The 16,848-nt window shown below is 35.8% G+C and overlaps 1 protein-coding gene across 1 annotated transcript in view; it reads right to left on the bottom strand.

Annotated features, from left to right (window-relative positions):
* The window catches only part of LOC150108244 (centrosomal AT-AC splicing factor-like), a 107,789-nt gene that overhangs the window by 46,248 nt on the left and 44,693 nt on the right, over positions 1–16,848 (bottom strand). The window contains exon 5 of the mRNA XM_090415697.1: positions 10,464–10,526. Within this exon, the coding sequence (XP_090271823.1) occupies positions 10,464–10,526 (63 nt within the window). The remainder of the gene's footprint in view (positions 1–10,463; positions 10,527–16,848) is intronic.

The raw sequence follows: 16,848 nt of genomic DNA, 5'->3' as shown, positions 1-16,848 counted from the left end.
TTCTTTTGTTCCAGTTAAAATTAACTCTTTCACTTTACTTCTTTACATTCTAAAGAAATACACAATTTCTTCAAATACACACACACATCAAGCACACTCTCTAATCATGGAATAATGTGACAAAGGGATGTAAGACATGATAATTAATAAATAACATAAAACAGATTTACCTTATGTATATATTTTTATTTGTATAAAATTTTTGACCTAGTATCAAGGGCATCTTCAGTATGATTTTCAAATTAAACAACAAGAACAGAAATCAGTATATTAAACAACAACATGCACAATCTGCACGTACATGATGTAGAGCATCTTAGTCTAATTATATTAAAGTTCTAGTAAAAATAACTTTAACAAGATTAAAAATGAAATAATAAATATATATGTGCATAGATAGATAGATAGATTAAATAAATTTAAGTCCATTGTTTCTACTCAGATTCGGATGATGCAGCAAGGTCTCAACAATTCTCTTTGTATAAACATTCCAAGAGATTATTTTATGGAGAACCTTAATTTTCTTCTAAAGAACTCAGTGTCTGGTGGTGGGAGCATGCTCTTCCAGTCCCGACTGCTCTGGCTACTGGAACTTAATGTAATCTAAATGTTCATCACAATACATTTCTGTAGATATACCTGTCTGGCAAAAATACGATAAAACCACACTGGCAAGGAATTTGATACACTCCAGGGTGGTCTAAAGGCAGATGTTTATCTTTGGCTGAGCCTAGAAAAGTGGATATCTTGTTGATAGGATGGAAGGATACTTGTAGGCCAATGGATCTAAGTAATTTGGCTATATATTCTGAGACACCTTTAACATAGGGACTGGAGACACAATGGAAGACCTCTGTATCACTATTTCGATGAAAGGCAGATGACAATGAAACTACAATTATTATCTTGTCAATATATGACTCACTTGATGCGATAAGGTATCTCAATATATAGCCAAATTACTTAGATCTGTAAGCCTACAACTGTCCCTCCATTCCTATCAATCAAGATATCAACTTTCTAGGCTCAGCTAAAGATAAAGATCTGCCTTTAGACCACCTGGTGATTAAGTTCCATGAACCAGAGCAATCGGGATTTGCAGAGCCAACATCACCAACAGAGACCAAATTCTTTGATACATTAGTATAAAATGTTTTCCATCATCATCACCATCAAATTCCTGACATATACCCTCAAGGGGTGTACAGGATATGATAGTATTGCATGAAAAATTTACATCATTAATAACTTCTCATCTACAATTTTCCTCCAAATCAATCCTGTTACCTGTCAAAACTCCAACATTACCAGATCTTATATTTCTGTCTTCTAAGGCACTTTTTATTATATCAATCCACCTATATCTTGGTCTTCCTCTGGGGTCTTTTTCCTGCCAACTGGGCAGGGAACACTTATTTTGTTAATCTTTCCTCTCCCATTCTGTTTAAGTGACCATACCATCTCAGATTAGCTCTGCTAATGCATTCCTGGATGCTGACAATGTCAAGTTCTTTTCTAATATCATTTTTAATATGATATTACCATTTATGCCATAGGTTAAAATTGGTTTGAACACTGTCTTGTATACAGCTAATTTAATGTTTTCACTAATTTCTCTCTTATTCCATATAAATTTATTCAGTTGACTTAATACCATATTTTGTTGATTTTCCTTTCTTCCTACCAGCTTTGTTGATTCTGTTGTCTATTTCCATATTTAATTTACCATCTTCACTATAAATCATGCCTAAGTAGCTGAAATGTTTTACTTCTTCTATAGGTTCTCCATTCACAATGCAGTTGATATTTTCAATGCTTCTACTTATTTTCATCGTCTTTGTCTTGTTATTGCTGATCTTCATACCATATATTACAATTTAATTCAATTGTACTGAATTGTACGGAACTGAATTTAATTCGATTATTCAATTTAGTCAGGGAATCTTCCAGACTTGTAGTGGATTTATTTAGAAGTATAACATCATCTGCATAAAGCAAAGAGCTGACATTAACATCTCCAATTTTGATATCAGGTTTAATATCACTTTCCTTCATAATATGATCCATATAGATAATGAATAACAGAGGGGAAATGTACATTCTTGTCTTACACCAGATTTAACATTAAACCATCTTCCTGTACTTCCTTCAATTCTAACTTACAATTTTGAATTACAACTCAAATAAGACCAAGTATTGCTTGATATAATGCTGTATTGACACCATATAACTATAACATTTTGAATAGCTTTTCTCTTGGCACCTTGTCATATGCCTTTTGCAAGTCTACAAAACTTACACCCTCTGTCCAAAAAGAAACCGAACTTTTGATAGAAAATAAAACACAGGCCAATTATAATTATTCAAATAATTTATTTCAATCAACATGCTCTCCCTCAGCTTCGATATAGAGTTTGGCACGGTCAATTAATTCATTAAATGAGTTTTTTATATCAGTTTTTTGGGATACAGTTAAGGGTTATGGTTATTACGTGCCAACAGTGTAAGACTGGATGTTGCTTGTGTCCTCTCCAAAGCAAGACCACCAAAAACCAACATATCCAACAAGGAATATAAAGCTTTACAGGAAATGAGGAATAATAAAGAATTAGTTATGACCAAAGCGGATAAGAGAAATGCCACTGTAGTACTTAACCAAAAGGACTACACAAGTAAGCTTAATGCTCTTCTATTAGATCGGGCTACTTACCTCCCTATCGAATACAATTCCACCAACTCACAAATTAGAAAACTTCACAGGCTCCTTAAGAAAGTCACTTCTTGGCCTGTAGAAGTTACCAGACTTTAAAAATTAGAAGTTAAAAGCCATTTAACTCTATATCCCCCCGCATTTACGGACTCCCAAAAATACATAAAGAAAATGTGCCATTATGTCCCATAGTGGATGGCATTGATTCCGCCACATACAATTTAGTTAAACATTTGGCTAAAGAGCTCACACACTATACTGGCAACACACCATCACACATAAAAAACTCAGCCCACTTCAAAGCCAGCATAGAAAACCTTACACTTCAAAATACTGTCATAATGGTCAGCTTTGATGTTTCCTCCTTATTCACAAATGTCCCACTCGAGGAAACTTTTGAGCTAATCCAAGCTAAATATTCTCGCAATATCTCAGTCCTATTTCAGTTCACAATGAACTCAGGTTATTTCGTTTGGCAGGGAAAATTCTACAAACAAACAGAGGTTCACCACTCTCCACACCCTTGGCCAATTTCATTATGGAGACCTTTGAAGAAAAAGCCTTAGCCTCTGCCCCACAAAAACCAATCATATGGCTTCGCTATGTTCATGATGTGTTCACTATTTGGCCACATGGCTCTGAAACACTCCTCTCCTTCTTAACACACTTAAACAACCAACACCCCAGAATCAAGTTCACCCTGGAAAAAGAGGAGAACAACAGCCTCCCTTTCCTAGACACACTAGTCACCCACCAACCTGATGGAACCTTGGTTTTCTCAGTGTTTATAGAAAACCCACCCATACAGGCAGATACATTCACCAACAATCCCACCCTCCTCACAACAATATGGAGTGGTGAAAACACTATACAACAGGGCTAAACTAATCTGTTCTAACAACATGGCCCTAAACACTGAACTAAATCACATCCTCAACACTTTTTCAGCCAATGGCTACCCCCCCCCCAAAAAAAATCCAAAAAATATTAAACCTACAAACCCCCCCTCCCCCTCCACAACAAGGACTACTCTAAATCCATCACCATTCCCTACATCCGAGGCACCTCAGAAAAAATTACAAAAATTTTAAAAAAACATGACCTGACCTCCTGTTACAGGCCTTACAGAAAATTGGCATCCCTTATCTGCTCCACCAAAGACTAACCACTTCCCCTAGCCCTTGCAGTTGTAAACTGTCTTACTTTGGCCAAACAGGCAGGACAGCGAATATCAGAATTTCTGAACACAAGGACTACATCCGTTTTCACAAGTACAGCTATTCTGGTCTTGCAGATCATGCTCTGGATACATGCCACAGAATACGGTGGAACAAATCAGCAAATACAAATTCGAAAGACTATTTATGGAATCAGACTCAGCCCTAAGAAACTCTCCAAACCTCAACAAATTTGGTTGTATGAGTCTGCCCCAAATTTGGGAGGCTTACATCAGCAGACCTTCAGCCCAACGACCAAGAACACCTACTTAGCCTGCTAGGGGGCACCATCAGGACTTTTAGGAGAATAATAGCTTCATCTCTTCATTCTCAGTTACTGTGTTGTAGTGCCTACTTGCACGTGCCTTTTTTTGTAAGTTCCTTTTGAAAATGGCAACGTGACGTTGCCGAAATATTGGAAATATTTATTAAAGTGTAATTTAATTTATATTCGTATCTACATTGTTCAATTCCTTAAGTAATTTAATAAGGTCATGGTTATTGTCACTTGAACGTTTTCAATGGTGTCGTATCGCTTTCCTTTCATCAGCAAATGAAGTCGGGGGAACAGAAAGAAGTCACAGGATGCTAAATCAGTACAGCGAGTGATCCAACACACAAACTTGATTTTTGCTCAAAAACTGTCTCACAATGTTTGTATGATGAGATGGTGCATTATTGTGCAAAAGGGACCAGCTACCTGCATCACGATATTCATGCCATACGTGACGAATTCTCGCTATCAATCGCTTCAAGACAAAACTCGCCATTGACTGTTTGGCCAGGTGGAACGAATTCTTTGTGGATAATGCCCTTGGAATTGTGGAAACAAATCAGCATTGTCTATACTTTTGACTTCTCCAAGCGACTTTCTTTCAGATCTTATATTTCTATCGTCTAAGGCACTTTGTACCGTATCAATCCACCTATATCTTGGTCTTCCTCTGGGTCGTTTTCCTGCCAACCTGGCAGAGAACACTTGTTTTGCTAATCTTTCCTCTCCCATTCTATTTAAGTGACCACACCATCTGAGATTAGCTCTGCTAACACATTCCTGGATGCTGACAATGTCAAGTTCTTTCCTAATATCCTCATTTTTAATATGATATTGCCATTGATGCCATCTGTTCACGCCTCTAATCTTTCTCAGGACTCTCATATCTGCGGTCTCTAGTCTTTGGTCAAGTGTTTTACTTCTGAACCAGCTCTCAGATCCATAAGTTAAAATTGGTTTGAACACAGTCTTGTATACAGCTAATTTAGTGTTCCGACTAATTTCTTTCTTATTCCATATGAATTTATTCAATTGACTTCCCACGATACCAGCTTTGCTGATTCTGTTGTCTATTTCTATATTTAGTTTACCATCTTCAGTAAAAATTGTGCCTAAGTAGCTGAAATGTTTTACTTGTTCCACAGGTTCTCCATTCACAACACAGTTGACATTTTCAATGATTCTGCCTATTTTCATTGTCTTTGTCTTTTTATTGCTGACCTTCATACCATATCTATTACAACAGCTATTCAATTTAGTCAGAGAATCTTGCAGACTTGTAGCGGATTTATTTAGAAGTATAACATCATCCGCATAAAGCAAAGAGCTGACATTAACATCTCCAATTTTGATATCAGGTTTAATACCACATTCCTTCATAATGTGATCCATATAGATAACGAATAACAGAGGGGATAATGTACATCCTTGTCTCACACCAGATTTAACATTAAACCATCTTCCTGTACTTCCTTCAATTCTAACTGCTGACTCACAACTCAAATAAAGACTAAGTATTGCTTGATATAATGCCCCATTGACACCATATAACTGCAGCGTATTGAATAGCTTCTCTCTTGGCACCTTGTCATATGCCTTTTCCAAATCGACAAAACTTAAATACAGATCTTTGTTATATTCCCATGCTTTCTCGACTATTTGTCGTAAAGTGAAGATCTGATCCTGACAGCTTCTATTTGGCCTGAATCCAGCTTGTTCTTCACCAAACTTTTCTTCCACAATTCTTCTCAACCGTTTCTCAAGTATACTTGCATAGATCTTGCCAGGAACACTCAGTAGGGAAATACCTCTGTAATTCTCACATTCAGTTTTATTTCCCTTTTTATATATGGGTACTATGAGAGCTCTACTCCAATCATCGGGAATTCGTCCCTCTGTCCAGGCTTTCTGAACTATGCAGTGCAGCCACTGTAAGACTCTTATACCACCATACTTCAGCATTTCCGGTCGAATATCATCTACTCCTGCTGCCTTTCCACATTTCAAGCCTTTGATGGCTTTTTCTACTTCAAGTATGGATATGTATTCCTGACTGCATGCCTGGTCAGTGTTTTTTATCACTGTGCTGTCATCACTGCTCGTTTCATTTAGCAGTTTTTCAAAGTAATTACTCCATACTTCAAGGATATCTTTTTCTCCTGTTTTCATTTCACCTTTATCATCTCTAATTCCTTTTACAGCACTCTTTCCTCCATTCCTAAGCTTCTTCAACAACCTCCAGAATATTTTGCCACCTTCTTGATATTTATTTTCTATATTCTTGCCAAAGTCCTCCCATGACTTTTGTTTAGCTAGTTTTACACACTGTTTAGCTTTCTTACATTTGTCTCTGTATTCTGTAAGAGTAAAAGCTGACTTATTTGCCAGGAACTTTTGATATGCTTTCTTCTTTTCCTTCACTGCCTCTTTAACTTCCTGTGTCCACCAGGGAGTTCTGATTTTTTTATCTTTGCACACAACCTCACCACATGCCTCTCTGGCAGAATCAATCAATGTTTCCTTCAGAGTTTGCCACTGAATCTCCAAGGTTTGATTCCTGTTCTCAAACTCTTTCATTTTCTTTTCAATAATATTTCTGTATTTTAGTCTACAGTTTACATCTGAGAGCTGCTCAACTTTTATTCGCTTTTAAACTTTCTTACATGTTCTTCTTTCCAATATGAAATTCAATTTTATCCTGCTCAAGACTAAATAGTGATCACTTCCAATTTCAAATCCTCTGTACACTCTGGTGTCCTGCACCAGGGAGAAAACATCACTATCAACAATAACATAGTCAATGAGACTTTTCTTATTCCTAGCCTCTTCTCTCCATGTGAATTTGTGCACATTTTTATGTTGGAACATGGTGTTAGTAATAACCAGTCCATGTCCTGAGCAGAAATCCAACAGATATTTGCCATTATTATTAGCTTTGCTCTTTTCTCCAAATTTTCCCAAAATATTTTTGTATGTCTCACAATCATTTCCTACTCTACTATTTAGATCCCCAACAAGGACCAACTTTTCCTTTTTCATTGTGTCAGTTGCTTTTTATAAAGCCTCAAAAAATTCCTCCACTTCTACCTTAGTAGAACCTTCTGTGGGACCATAGGCACAAATAAGTCTCATTGTCCAGTTCCCCATTCTCATATTTGCCCACATTACTCTACTTGAGACTGACTGCCATTCAAGAAGATTAGCCTCGTATTTTGTGTTGAATACTATGGCTACTCCTTCTTTTCCTTGATTGTTATTGCCTGAATATAACATTTTGTATTTATTGCTCAGAAAGATCTCACCAGTTTTGGTCTTTTTTGTTTCAGTCACCCCTATTATGTCGATCTGGTACTTATCTAATTCCTCAGCTAGCTCCATTTCTTTGCCATTCAGGCTTCTTACGTTGATAGTACCGATCTTTAACTCTGGTGATGTTGAGTTGGGGTTTGTTTTCAGATTTGTTCCAGTAGCTGACTTTTCGCTGTTCGCCCTGGTTCCCTGGCGAAAACAACGGGGGCCTTGTTTAACCGGGCGACGCCCCAGCCGGCATGAAATTTTGTCATGTTGTACCATCATTTTTTATTTTGGTTTAACCAATAAGAATACAATTTGGTCGGCTAAATCCCAAATTGCCAGCCCATCCTCGTTCGTTCAGTATCAAAGTAGATACCCAACAGGGTGCACCACGAGAAGGTGAGGATTGGACATTAGGTCAGAAGCCCTGGTCGGTTCTCCGCATTCCTTTAAAGGCTATGTGGAGGTCTCCTCTCAGTTATACAGCTTTGACCCTTAATTAGTAACCATTTAGAAATCCTGAACTCAGCTACATACAAAATTGACACTTGCATATGGAATAAGCAAGTGTTTAAAATCCCTTTGAATACATATACAAATTTCATAATAATTAGACCATAAAATATGTAAATGTTTTTATGATTTACTTATAAATTTTCATAACATTCTTAAAAGATATCAGAACTTGGATTACAGTTGGACTGCTTATATTAACATAAAGACAACTTATGTACAGATATATAAAGCATTAAAGAAAGTATGTCTGAGCATGTGTGTGTGTGAACTGCAAACAGAATTGCTTAAGAAATGAAACTAGATAACTGGGAGGCCTACCTCCATAGCCTACAAGAGAACTGACTAAGGATCATAACCAGTGGTGACTTACGAATTAAAAAACATATTTCACATTAAAACTTTTATTAACACAGCTTGTGTACAAATTCCAATCAAAAAGTATGAGAGGACAATCAACCTCTAAAGGTTATAATTTTTAGACAAATATTTCATGATCTAAACATGAAATATTTGCACACAATCAACTGTGTTAATTTATCTTACATAAGAAAAGCATTTTTTAACTATCAAAATATAATAAGAATGAAATCTTTTATACTATTTTTTAAGTGGCTACCGGAAGGGAGAAGGGTAAAGACAGCACACGCACTTATATTATTTTCAAACTTGGATGCATTATCATGCAAATGATATGGTTATGTTATGCAAATGATGTGTTTCCTAACAGCTAACTCTTAAAACACACTAATAGAAAAAAAAAATAAAGAATCAATTGTCCTTCCCTGTCTAAAAACATTAGCCAATCTTTCAAATGGTTCATTATCTTCCTATTTACAGAAAATCAACACACACACATACACACACACACAATGGAAGTTAGATAAACAGTCATTCATATTAATGATCATTCCAAAAAAAAATAGTAATCTTAATTACTATTTTTGTTCCTATATGTTCCTGTGATTTCTCTTATTAGAGATTTGTATGCTGGATTAGAAAGAAAACAGATGATCAGACCACAGATGTGAGAGATTCTAAGAAAAATTAGGAGAGTGAATGAATGGCATCAATTATATGAAAAAAATTAAGATATTAGAATTTGAGATTATTAGTATTCAAGAACATTTTCTTTCATATGAACAGAGGTAATCTAAAATGGCATAGTCACTTAAACCTAATGGGAGAGGAAAGGTTAGCAAATTATGTGCATGATGCCAAGATGACAGCATAAAAGACCCTGAGGAAGATCAGATATACATGGATTAATGCTGTAAGTAGTCAGAAGACTAAAATGCAAGTCTTATAAGTATTCAAGATCTGACAAATAGATTAATCTAAAAAAACACACCACTGATAAGATAGTAATAATGCAAACTTCATTGTGTAGTATTACATTCCCATTGAGGCTACGTACCAGAAAATAATGACCACAGAAAACAAAATTCAGCAAATCGGATGAGGAAATTTTGAGCTACAGATTATCAAAAAGATGGGATCCCAGATTTGAAATCCTCTCCTTTTGATCACAACAAATGCACCAGTATATTAATCATGTGAAGGGTCATGTAGCATATAGTTTGCATAGGTGGAAGACAATTGTTGTAGCTACAAAGTAAAGTTCTATTAAAGACCATGGGTCAAGTTCAGTCTGTATATAGTGGTGCATATAATTTATGTTTGTATTAAAGGCAAATATTGATGAAGTAAATATGGAAGCATGTGTTTTGTACAGATTTTTTTTGTTTATGATTTTTGTGTTGGAGCCTTTTCTTCAATCTGCAGTCTGTTATAATTTTTATACTGCCTTTCATTCCACTGGAGGAGTAGAACTGCAAAATAGGGGGGCATCAATTAAGGGCTGAAAGGCTTGAAGACGTGAGTGAGAGAGAATCCAGTCTCCTGATCATAATATGGCCTTGATAGTGCCGCAACATATAATATCACCCCTTCTGGACACAACATTGGTAAGTGTAATAGTTGGCTGGAAAGAGTGCTATGCCAAATCACTTTTAGAATTCCCTCTGAAGTTTCCTAGTACAAACATTTGTTACTTGTTACTTGACTATAGCATATGGATAATTTCTTAATCAAGATAAATTATGAGTAATATGAATCATCATCATCATCATGCATATAACGGATTTAGGCCTAGATTGGCCTGTTCCAGCCTTAGAAGTCATCATTTAATATTTTAATATCAATACTTACAATAATATGTAAATTAATACTGCATTAATGAAATCTCAGTACATTTACAAAGCCAATACTAAAAATTAATGGTGTGCAAACATAATTTAAAAAGTCAAAGCAATTTTATATAATAAACTAAAGAAATTCAAATACAGTAAATTCTACTAGTGATAAATAGCAATTCAAAATTTTGATATCATTAATAAAATGGATACACTGCATAACTGACTGCTGAACAGCCAATTTTCCACCATTCACAGACCTCAATTTTCATGATTTGAACAACTTCTGATAGTTTATTTTCTTCGCATGAAAAAGGCACCTCCTAGAAAAGTAAAAATAAGGTGGTTTGAAAAAAAAAATTTTACCGTATGTTACATCTTGTATACTTTTAAATGCAATGATATTTTGATCTAATGTTTTAACAGAGACTGTGAAAATTAAAAATACTAACTATTTGAAACCGTAAAAGCTTCAAAAACACAAGAATCATTAAAGAAATGTCTACAAAAATATGCATTTGAAACATTTAATCTATGTTTAATATGTGCTTTAGAAACTATACCATTCTGTTCCCAAAGTAGTAAATTTTGAATGTCAAAATAGCATCTGTTTCAATAACATGGATCTCTCGAGAGAAGGAAAAACTTAATTACAGCTGACAAGGGAAAGAAGACTCTTGTAACTGACTCATCAGAGAGAGCTTCCTTATAAATCACATTTAAAGTGGTGTTGTTATGCAGGAATTGAAACATAGGCAACGGGACTTGTAAATGATAATAAATTATCACCATCATCATCAAATTCCTGGCATGTACCCTCAAGGGGTGTAAAGGATATGATAGTACTACATGAAAAATTTACATCATTGCTAATTTCCTATCTACAATTTTCCTCCAAATCAATCTGTTACCTATCAAGACTCCAACATCATCAGATCTTCTATTTCTATCTTCAAAGGCACGTTTTACTGTAATAATCCATCTTGGTCTTCCTCTGGGTCATTTTCCTGCAAACCTGGCAGAGAACACTTCTTTTGCTAATCTTTCCTCTCCCATTCTGTTTATGCGACCATACCACCTGAGATTAGCTCTGCTAACATTCCTGGATGCTGACAATTTCAAGTTCTTTCCTAATATCCTCATTTTTAATATGATATTGCCATTGATGCTATCTGTATATGCCCTTAATCTTTCTCAGGACTCTCTTATATCTGCGGTCTCTAGTCTTTGGTCAAGTGTTTTACTTCTAACCCAGCTCTCAGATCTATAGGTTAAAATTGGTTTGAACACTGTCTTGTATACAGCTAATTTAATGTTTTGACTAATTTCTCTCTTATTACATATAAATTTATTCAGTTCACTTCCTACTATACCAGCTCTGTTGATTCTGTTGTCTATTTCCATATTAATTTATCATCTTCACTACAAATTGTGCCTAAGTAGCTGAAATGTTTTACTTGTTCTATAGGTTCTCCATTCATAATGCACGATTATATAGAGAAACCTGTGGAGAATTCATGACTAAAATTAACACAGGTGAAGAACCACAGTAGTAGGCTTTTTTTTATTTTTTTTATTAATACGTAAATATTTCGTCCTAGGTATCTTAGGACATCAACAGTACAATGGAATCCAAATTGCATGCAGTGGCATGTTGCGGCTTGAACTTAAATTAGATTAAATTGAATTAAATTAATTAAATTACAGTTAACTTATTTTTACACAATTTTGTATGACAATTTCCCATACTTTAGGGCTTCAGCACTTTCTTTATATAAGCGTTCATATTTATATAAAGATCTGTGTAGGAGTTTTGTCTTTTCCCAGTGGATCTTGTGGTTTGGATTTTCAAATCTGTGTTGAGCGAGGCCTGATTTTTGCGGTTTGATAAGCCGGATATGGTCTTGATAATCTGAATGCGTTTAAAAACTGATCTGCCTGTTTGTCCATAATAAGAGAGTTTACAGGAGCATGGAACCTCGTATACACCAGGTCGTAGCATAGGTGAAAGTTTATCTTTGGGCGAAGGTAACAGGTTGTGGATCTGGTTGATGGGGAAATGACAGCACAGAAGACGGACTTACTAGGTAAACTACAACTGAAACAGGGGGTAAACTATGTGCCCGTATCTCTTTTTAAAAAAAGTGCAGATGCAATAAACTTATTCCAATGTTCGCCAAGCTAAAGGAAGTGATTAAATCACCAAGTGCCCATAAAATCTATCAAAAAGCAAGCCATTCACTACTGCTGAATCAGCTACGAGATTCCAAACATAAATTGGCAACAAATAATTAAAAAATTATAGAACTAGAAGCAGATTTGTCAAACATGCTAAATCAAGAGTTGCTACAATTGATTATTAGTGTCTCAAAAAACTCGGGATCAAAGCTTTCGATAAAAGCAATATTAACCTACAGAAAAAATACCTTAACCTGTTAAATCGATCTAAGAAAAATATCAATAAATTACCGACCGAAAAATGGGTGGGTAACTTATCTAACCGCCCACTAACACAAGATGAATTAAATGTTCTAGCGGGCGGTTAGATAAGTTACCCACCCATTTTGCCATAAGTTTGCCATTCCCCCTAAACGTCTCTCATATCTAGATTTCATACACAATATTGAAAGAAACATCAGCCACCTTCCCAGTATTGAAGCCAACAAACTTCATTTCGAAAGAGCAAAAATAATTTTCAATGTCAAACCTTCAGTCTTAAACATTCCACCTTCAGAATTGAAGGCTCTTACTTCCTTAAAAAATAATAAAAAACATAAGCATCGCCAGAGCCGACAAAAGAAATACCACAGTGGTTCTTGATACTGTTTCATATGACCAAAAAATGAATCTATTACTCTGAGACCAAAATACTTATGCAAAAACTTGACTATGATCCCACAAAAAAAAGACAGCTGAACAAACTGAACAAGTTACTTGATGAAATAAAAGTCTTTAGATGAAGAAACTTCAAAAAAAAAACTCGAGACATATCATGCTAGACCTCTGAGAATATACGGTTTACCCAAGCTTCACAAGAACAACGTCCCACTCAGACTTATCGTCGATTCAATTAGCAGCACGACTTACAAGTTATCAAAATTCTTATCCAACCTTCTCCGTCCTCACATAGGCCATTCAACCTCTTCAATAAAAAATTCCACAGAATTTCATGCCAAAATAAAAGACTTTCAACTGCTGAAAACTGACATGCTAATTAGCTTCGATATCGTCTCTCTCTCTCTTCACCAATATCCCCCATAAAGAAACTAGACCTGTTAAATCAAAAATTTCCATCGGATATTGTTGAACTTTTCAAATTTGTTATCACTTCCGGTTACTTCACTTGGAAAGGAAAAATCTACAAGCAAGAGGAGGGAACAGCAATGGGGTCCCCCTTGTTACACAACCTGGTAGACCTGTTTATAGAACAACTTGAAGAAAAAATTCTTGCATTTAAACCCAAACCAAAACTCTGGCTTTGATATGTCAATGATATATTCACAGTCTGGAGTCATTCCAAACAAGAGCTACTTCAGTTTTTAGAAAAAATCAACCTTCTTCATCCACACATCAAATTTACATTAGAAAAAGAATCCCCACAGGGCATTTCCTTTCTGTATTTACACATCCAAAGAAAAGAAAACGGTTCCATCTCCACCTCTGTCTATTGCAAGCCGACATTTTCAAGTCGCTACATTCACCATACTTCTGCTCACCATCCCTCTCAAAAATCTGGCATCATTAAATCATTGATAACCAGAGCGCACAGATTTTGCTCCTCCGAGGATTCTCTAAAACAAGAATTGGAAATAATCAAAAACACAGCCAAAAAATAATAAACACTCTAAATGGATACAATCCCAAACCAACTCAAAAAATCATCAGCAACTTCTCTACACATCAATCTAGACAAGAACAAGCACATAGGATTCCCCATACCTTATATCAAAGGCATCTCCGAACGGCTCTCGAAAATTATGAAGAAATACAATCTTACTGCCACCTACAAACCCATCAACAAGATCCACAATCTGTTACCTTCGCCCAAAGACAAACTTTCACCTATGCTACTACCTGGTGTATACGAGGTTCCATGCTCCCATAAACTCTCTTATTATGGACAGACAGGCAGATCAGTTTTTAAATGCATTCTGAAACATCAAGACCATATCTGCCTCATCAAAATGCAAAAATCAGGCCTCGCTTAACACAGAGTTGAAAACCCAAACCACAAGATCCACTGCGAAAAGACAAAACACCTACACAGATCTTCATATAAATATGAACACTTATATAAAGAACGTGCTGAAGCCCTACTTCAAAGACCAAATCTAAACTGCAATGATGTTCTTGCCATCCCTAAAGTGTGGGAAATTGTCATACAAAATTGTGTAAAAATAACTTACCTGTAATTTAATTTTAATTTAATTTAATTCAATTTAATCTAATTTAAGTTCAGGCAGCAACACGCCACTGCACACAATTTGGATTCCATTGTATGTATGCACCCCATCCTTTGTGTCATTCCTAGTATTGTTCTACTGTACTGATGATGTCCTGAGATACCTAGGACGAAATATTCACGTATTAATAAAAAAAAACCTACTACTGTGGTTCACATGTGTTAATTTTAGTCATTCATAATGCAGTTGATATTTTCAATGCTTCTACCCATTTTCATTGTCTTGTTATTGCTGACCTCATACCAAATCTATTACAACAGTTATTCAATTTAGTCAGGGAATCTTGCAGATTTATTTAGAAGTATAACATCATCCATATAAAGCAAACAGCTGAGATTAACATCCCCAATTTTGATATCAGGCTTAATACCACTTTCCTTCATAATGTGACATCCATATAGATAATGAATAACAGAGTGAATAACGTGCATCCGTGTCTGACACCAGATTGAACATTAAATCATCTTCCTGTACTTCCTTAAATTCTAACTGCTGGCTTACAACTACTCAAATAAAGGCTGAGTATTGCTTGATATAATGGCCTATTGACACCATATAACTGTAGCATATTGAATAGCTTCTCTCTTGGCACCTTGTCATATGCCTTTTCCAGATTGACAAAACTTAAATACAGATCTTTGTTATATTCCCATGCTTTCTCAACTATTTGTCGTAAAGTGAAGATCTGATCCTGACAGTCTCTATTTGGCCTGAATCCAGCTTGTTCTTCACCAACTTTTCTTCCACAATTCTTTTCAACCGTTTCTCAAGTATACTTGCATATATCAGGAACACTCAGTAGAGAAATACCTCTGTAATTCTCACATTGTTTTATTTCCCTTTTTTAATATATGGGTACTATGAGAGCTCTACTCCAATCATCTGGAATTCATCCCTCTGTCCACACCTTCTGAACTATACAGTGTAATAAATACTGTATAATAAATTATACTTGACAGAAGATCATATTCTTGTTGCAGTCCATTACCAAGCATGAGCACACAAAAGTTTGCAATAAAGTATCACAACTAGGCTAGCTGTATATCTATAGAGGTTGCTGAACTTACATCAAATTACCCTAGTATTCTATCATTTAATTTAAACATATACACATATTACCATGTATTATGTAGTCAAAACCAGTAACTAAGCAGACTGGTATCAACACTACTGAAGTCTCATCAGCAGGGGCTATGCTAATGGAGATGAGAACTAAACTGATGCATAAATAGTTTTCAATATACAAGTAATAAGCCCTTAATAAACAATGAAAGTTGTCTGAGTAGCAACTGTTCCCTTAATGCATAAAATATACACTGCTTGGAAAGAAGTCAACAGACACCATAGTGTGAAGAACAAACAGCCACAGTGCCCATCTTAACAAGATGTAGGAACTCCTTTCACTGTGATGACCGAAGCAATCCTACAGGGGCATACTTTCCATGAGTGTATGATAGCAATCGATAGGAATTTTGGACTATTCTTCCTGTAGGCATGTAATGAGGTCCTGGACTATTGTGGAGTGGATGCCCCTTGACCTCACCCAGTGCTCCAATTCATTCCACAGATGTTCAATAGGGTTGAGATCAGGGCTCTGTGGAAGCCAGTCAAGTGTGATGACGTTCATGATCACAAACTACACAATTACAGCAGCAACCTTATGACACTGTTCGGATACCTCTCGTAGTTCAATATTTGTGGAAACACAGAGGTCCAAGGCCAAACCAGGTAAAACAGGAACATACCATCACACCAACACCCCCTGAATTTCATACTTAGATTTACGCACTCCGGTAAGAGATGTTCACCAGGCATCACCACACCTGTCCATCTGCTCAGTAGCGAGTGTAATGCGATTCAATGCTCTATAACAGAGCATTGCAATCTTTCCATACAAAATTAATAACGGAAAACGTGAATTTTTTCCGTTATTAATTTTGTATCGATATGTCTACTCACGATATACCTCTTTTAAAATCTTTCCATGTCCCACTGTACATGCTCTTTGCACCACCGAAGACAATGCTGCATGTTGATTCAGATAATGTGGTGTTTGCATAATGCAGTCCTACCATGGAAACCTAGGTTGTGAGCCTCTGTTCTGAATATTGTCAGCCAATGAATGGCAGTTTTACATATGCTTTGTAGCACCCTACACTCACATTCAGTGAGTGTGATGGGT

This window comes from Typopeltis vanoorti, chromosome 3 (assembly GCF_054136105.1).
Source record: "Typopeltis vanoorti isolate ZY-2024b chromosome 3, IOZ_Tvanoo_1.0, whole genome shotgun sequence".
Lineage (NCBI taxonomy): Eukaryota > Metazoa > Arthropoda > Arachnida > Uropygi > Thelyphonidae > Typopeltis > Typopeltis vanoorti.
The sequence above is the reverse complement of the archived record's forward strand: the minus strand, read 5'-3'. Positions and strand labels throughout refer to the sequence as shown.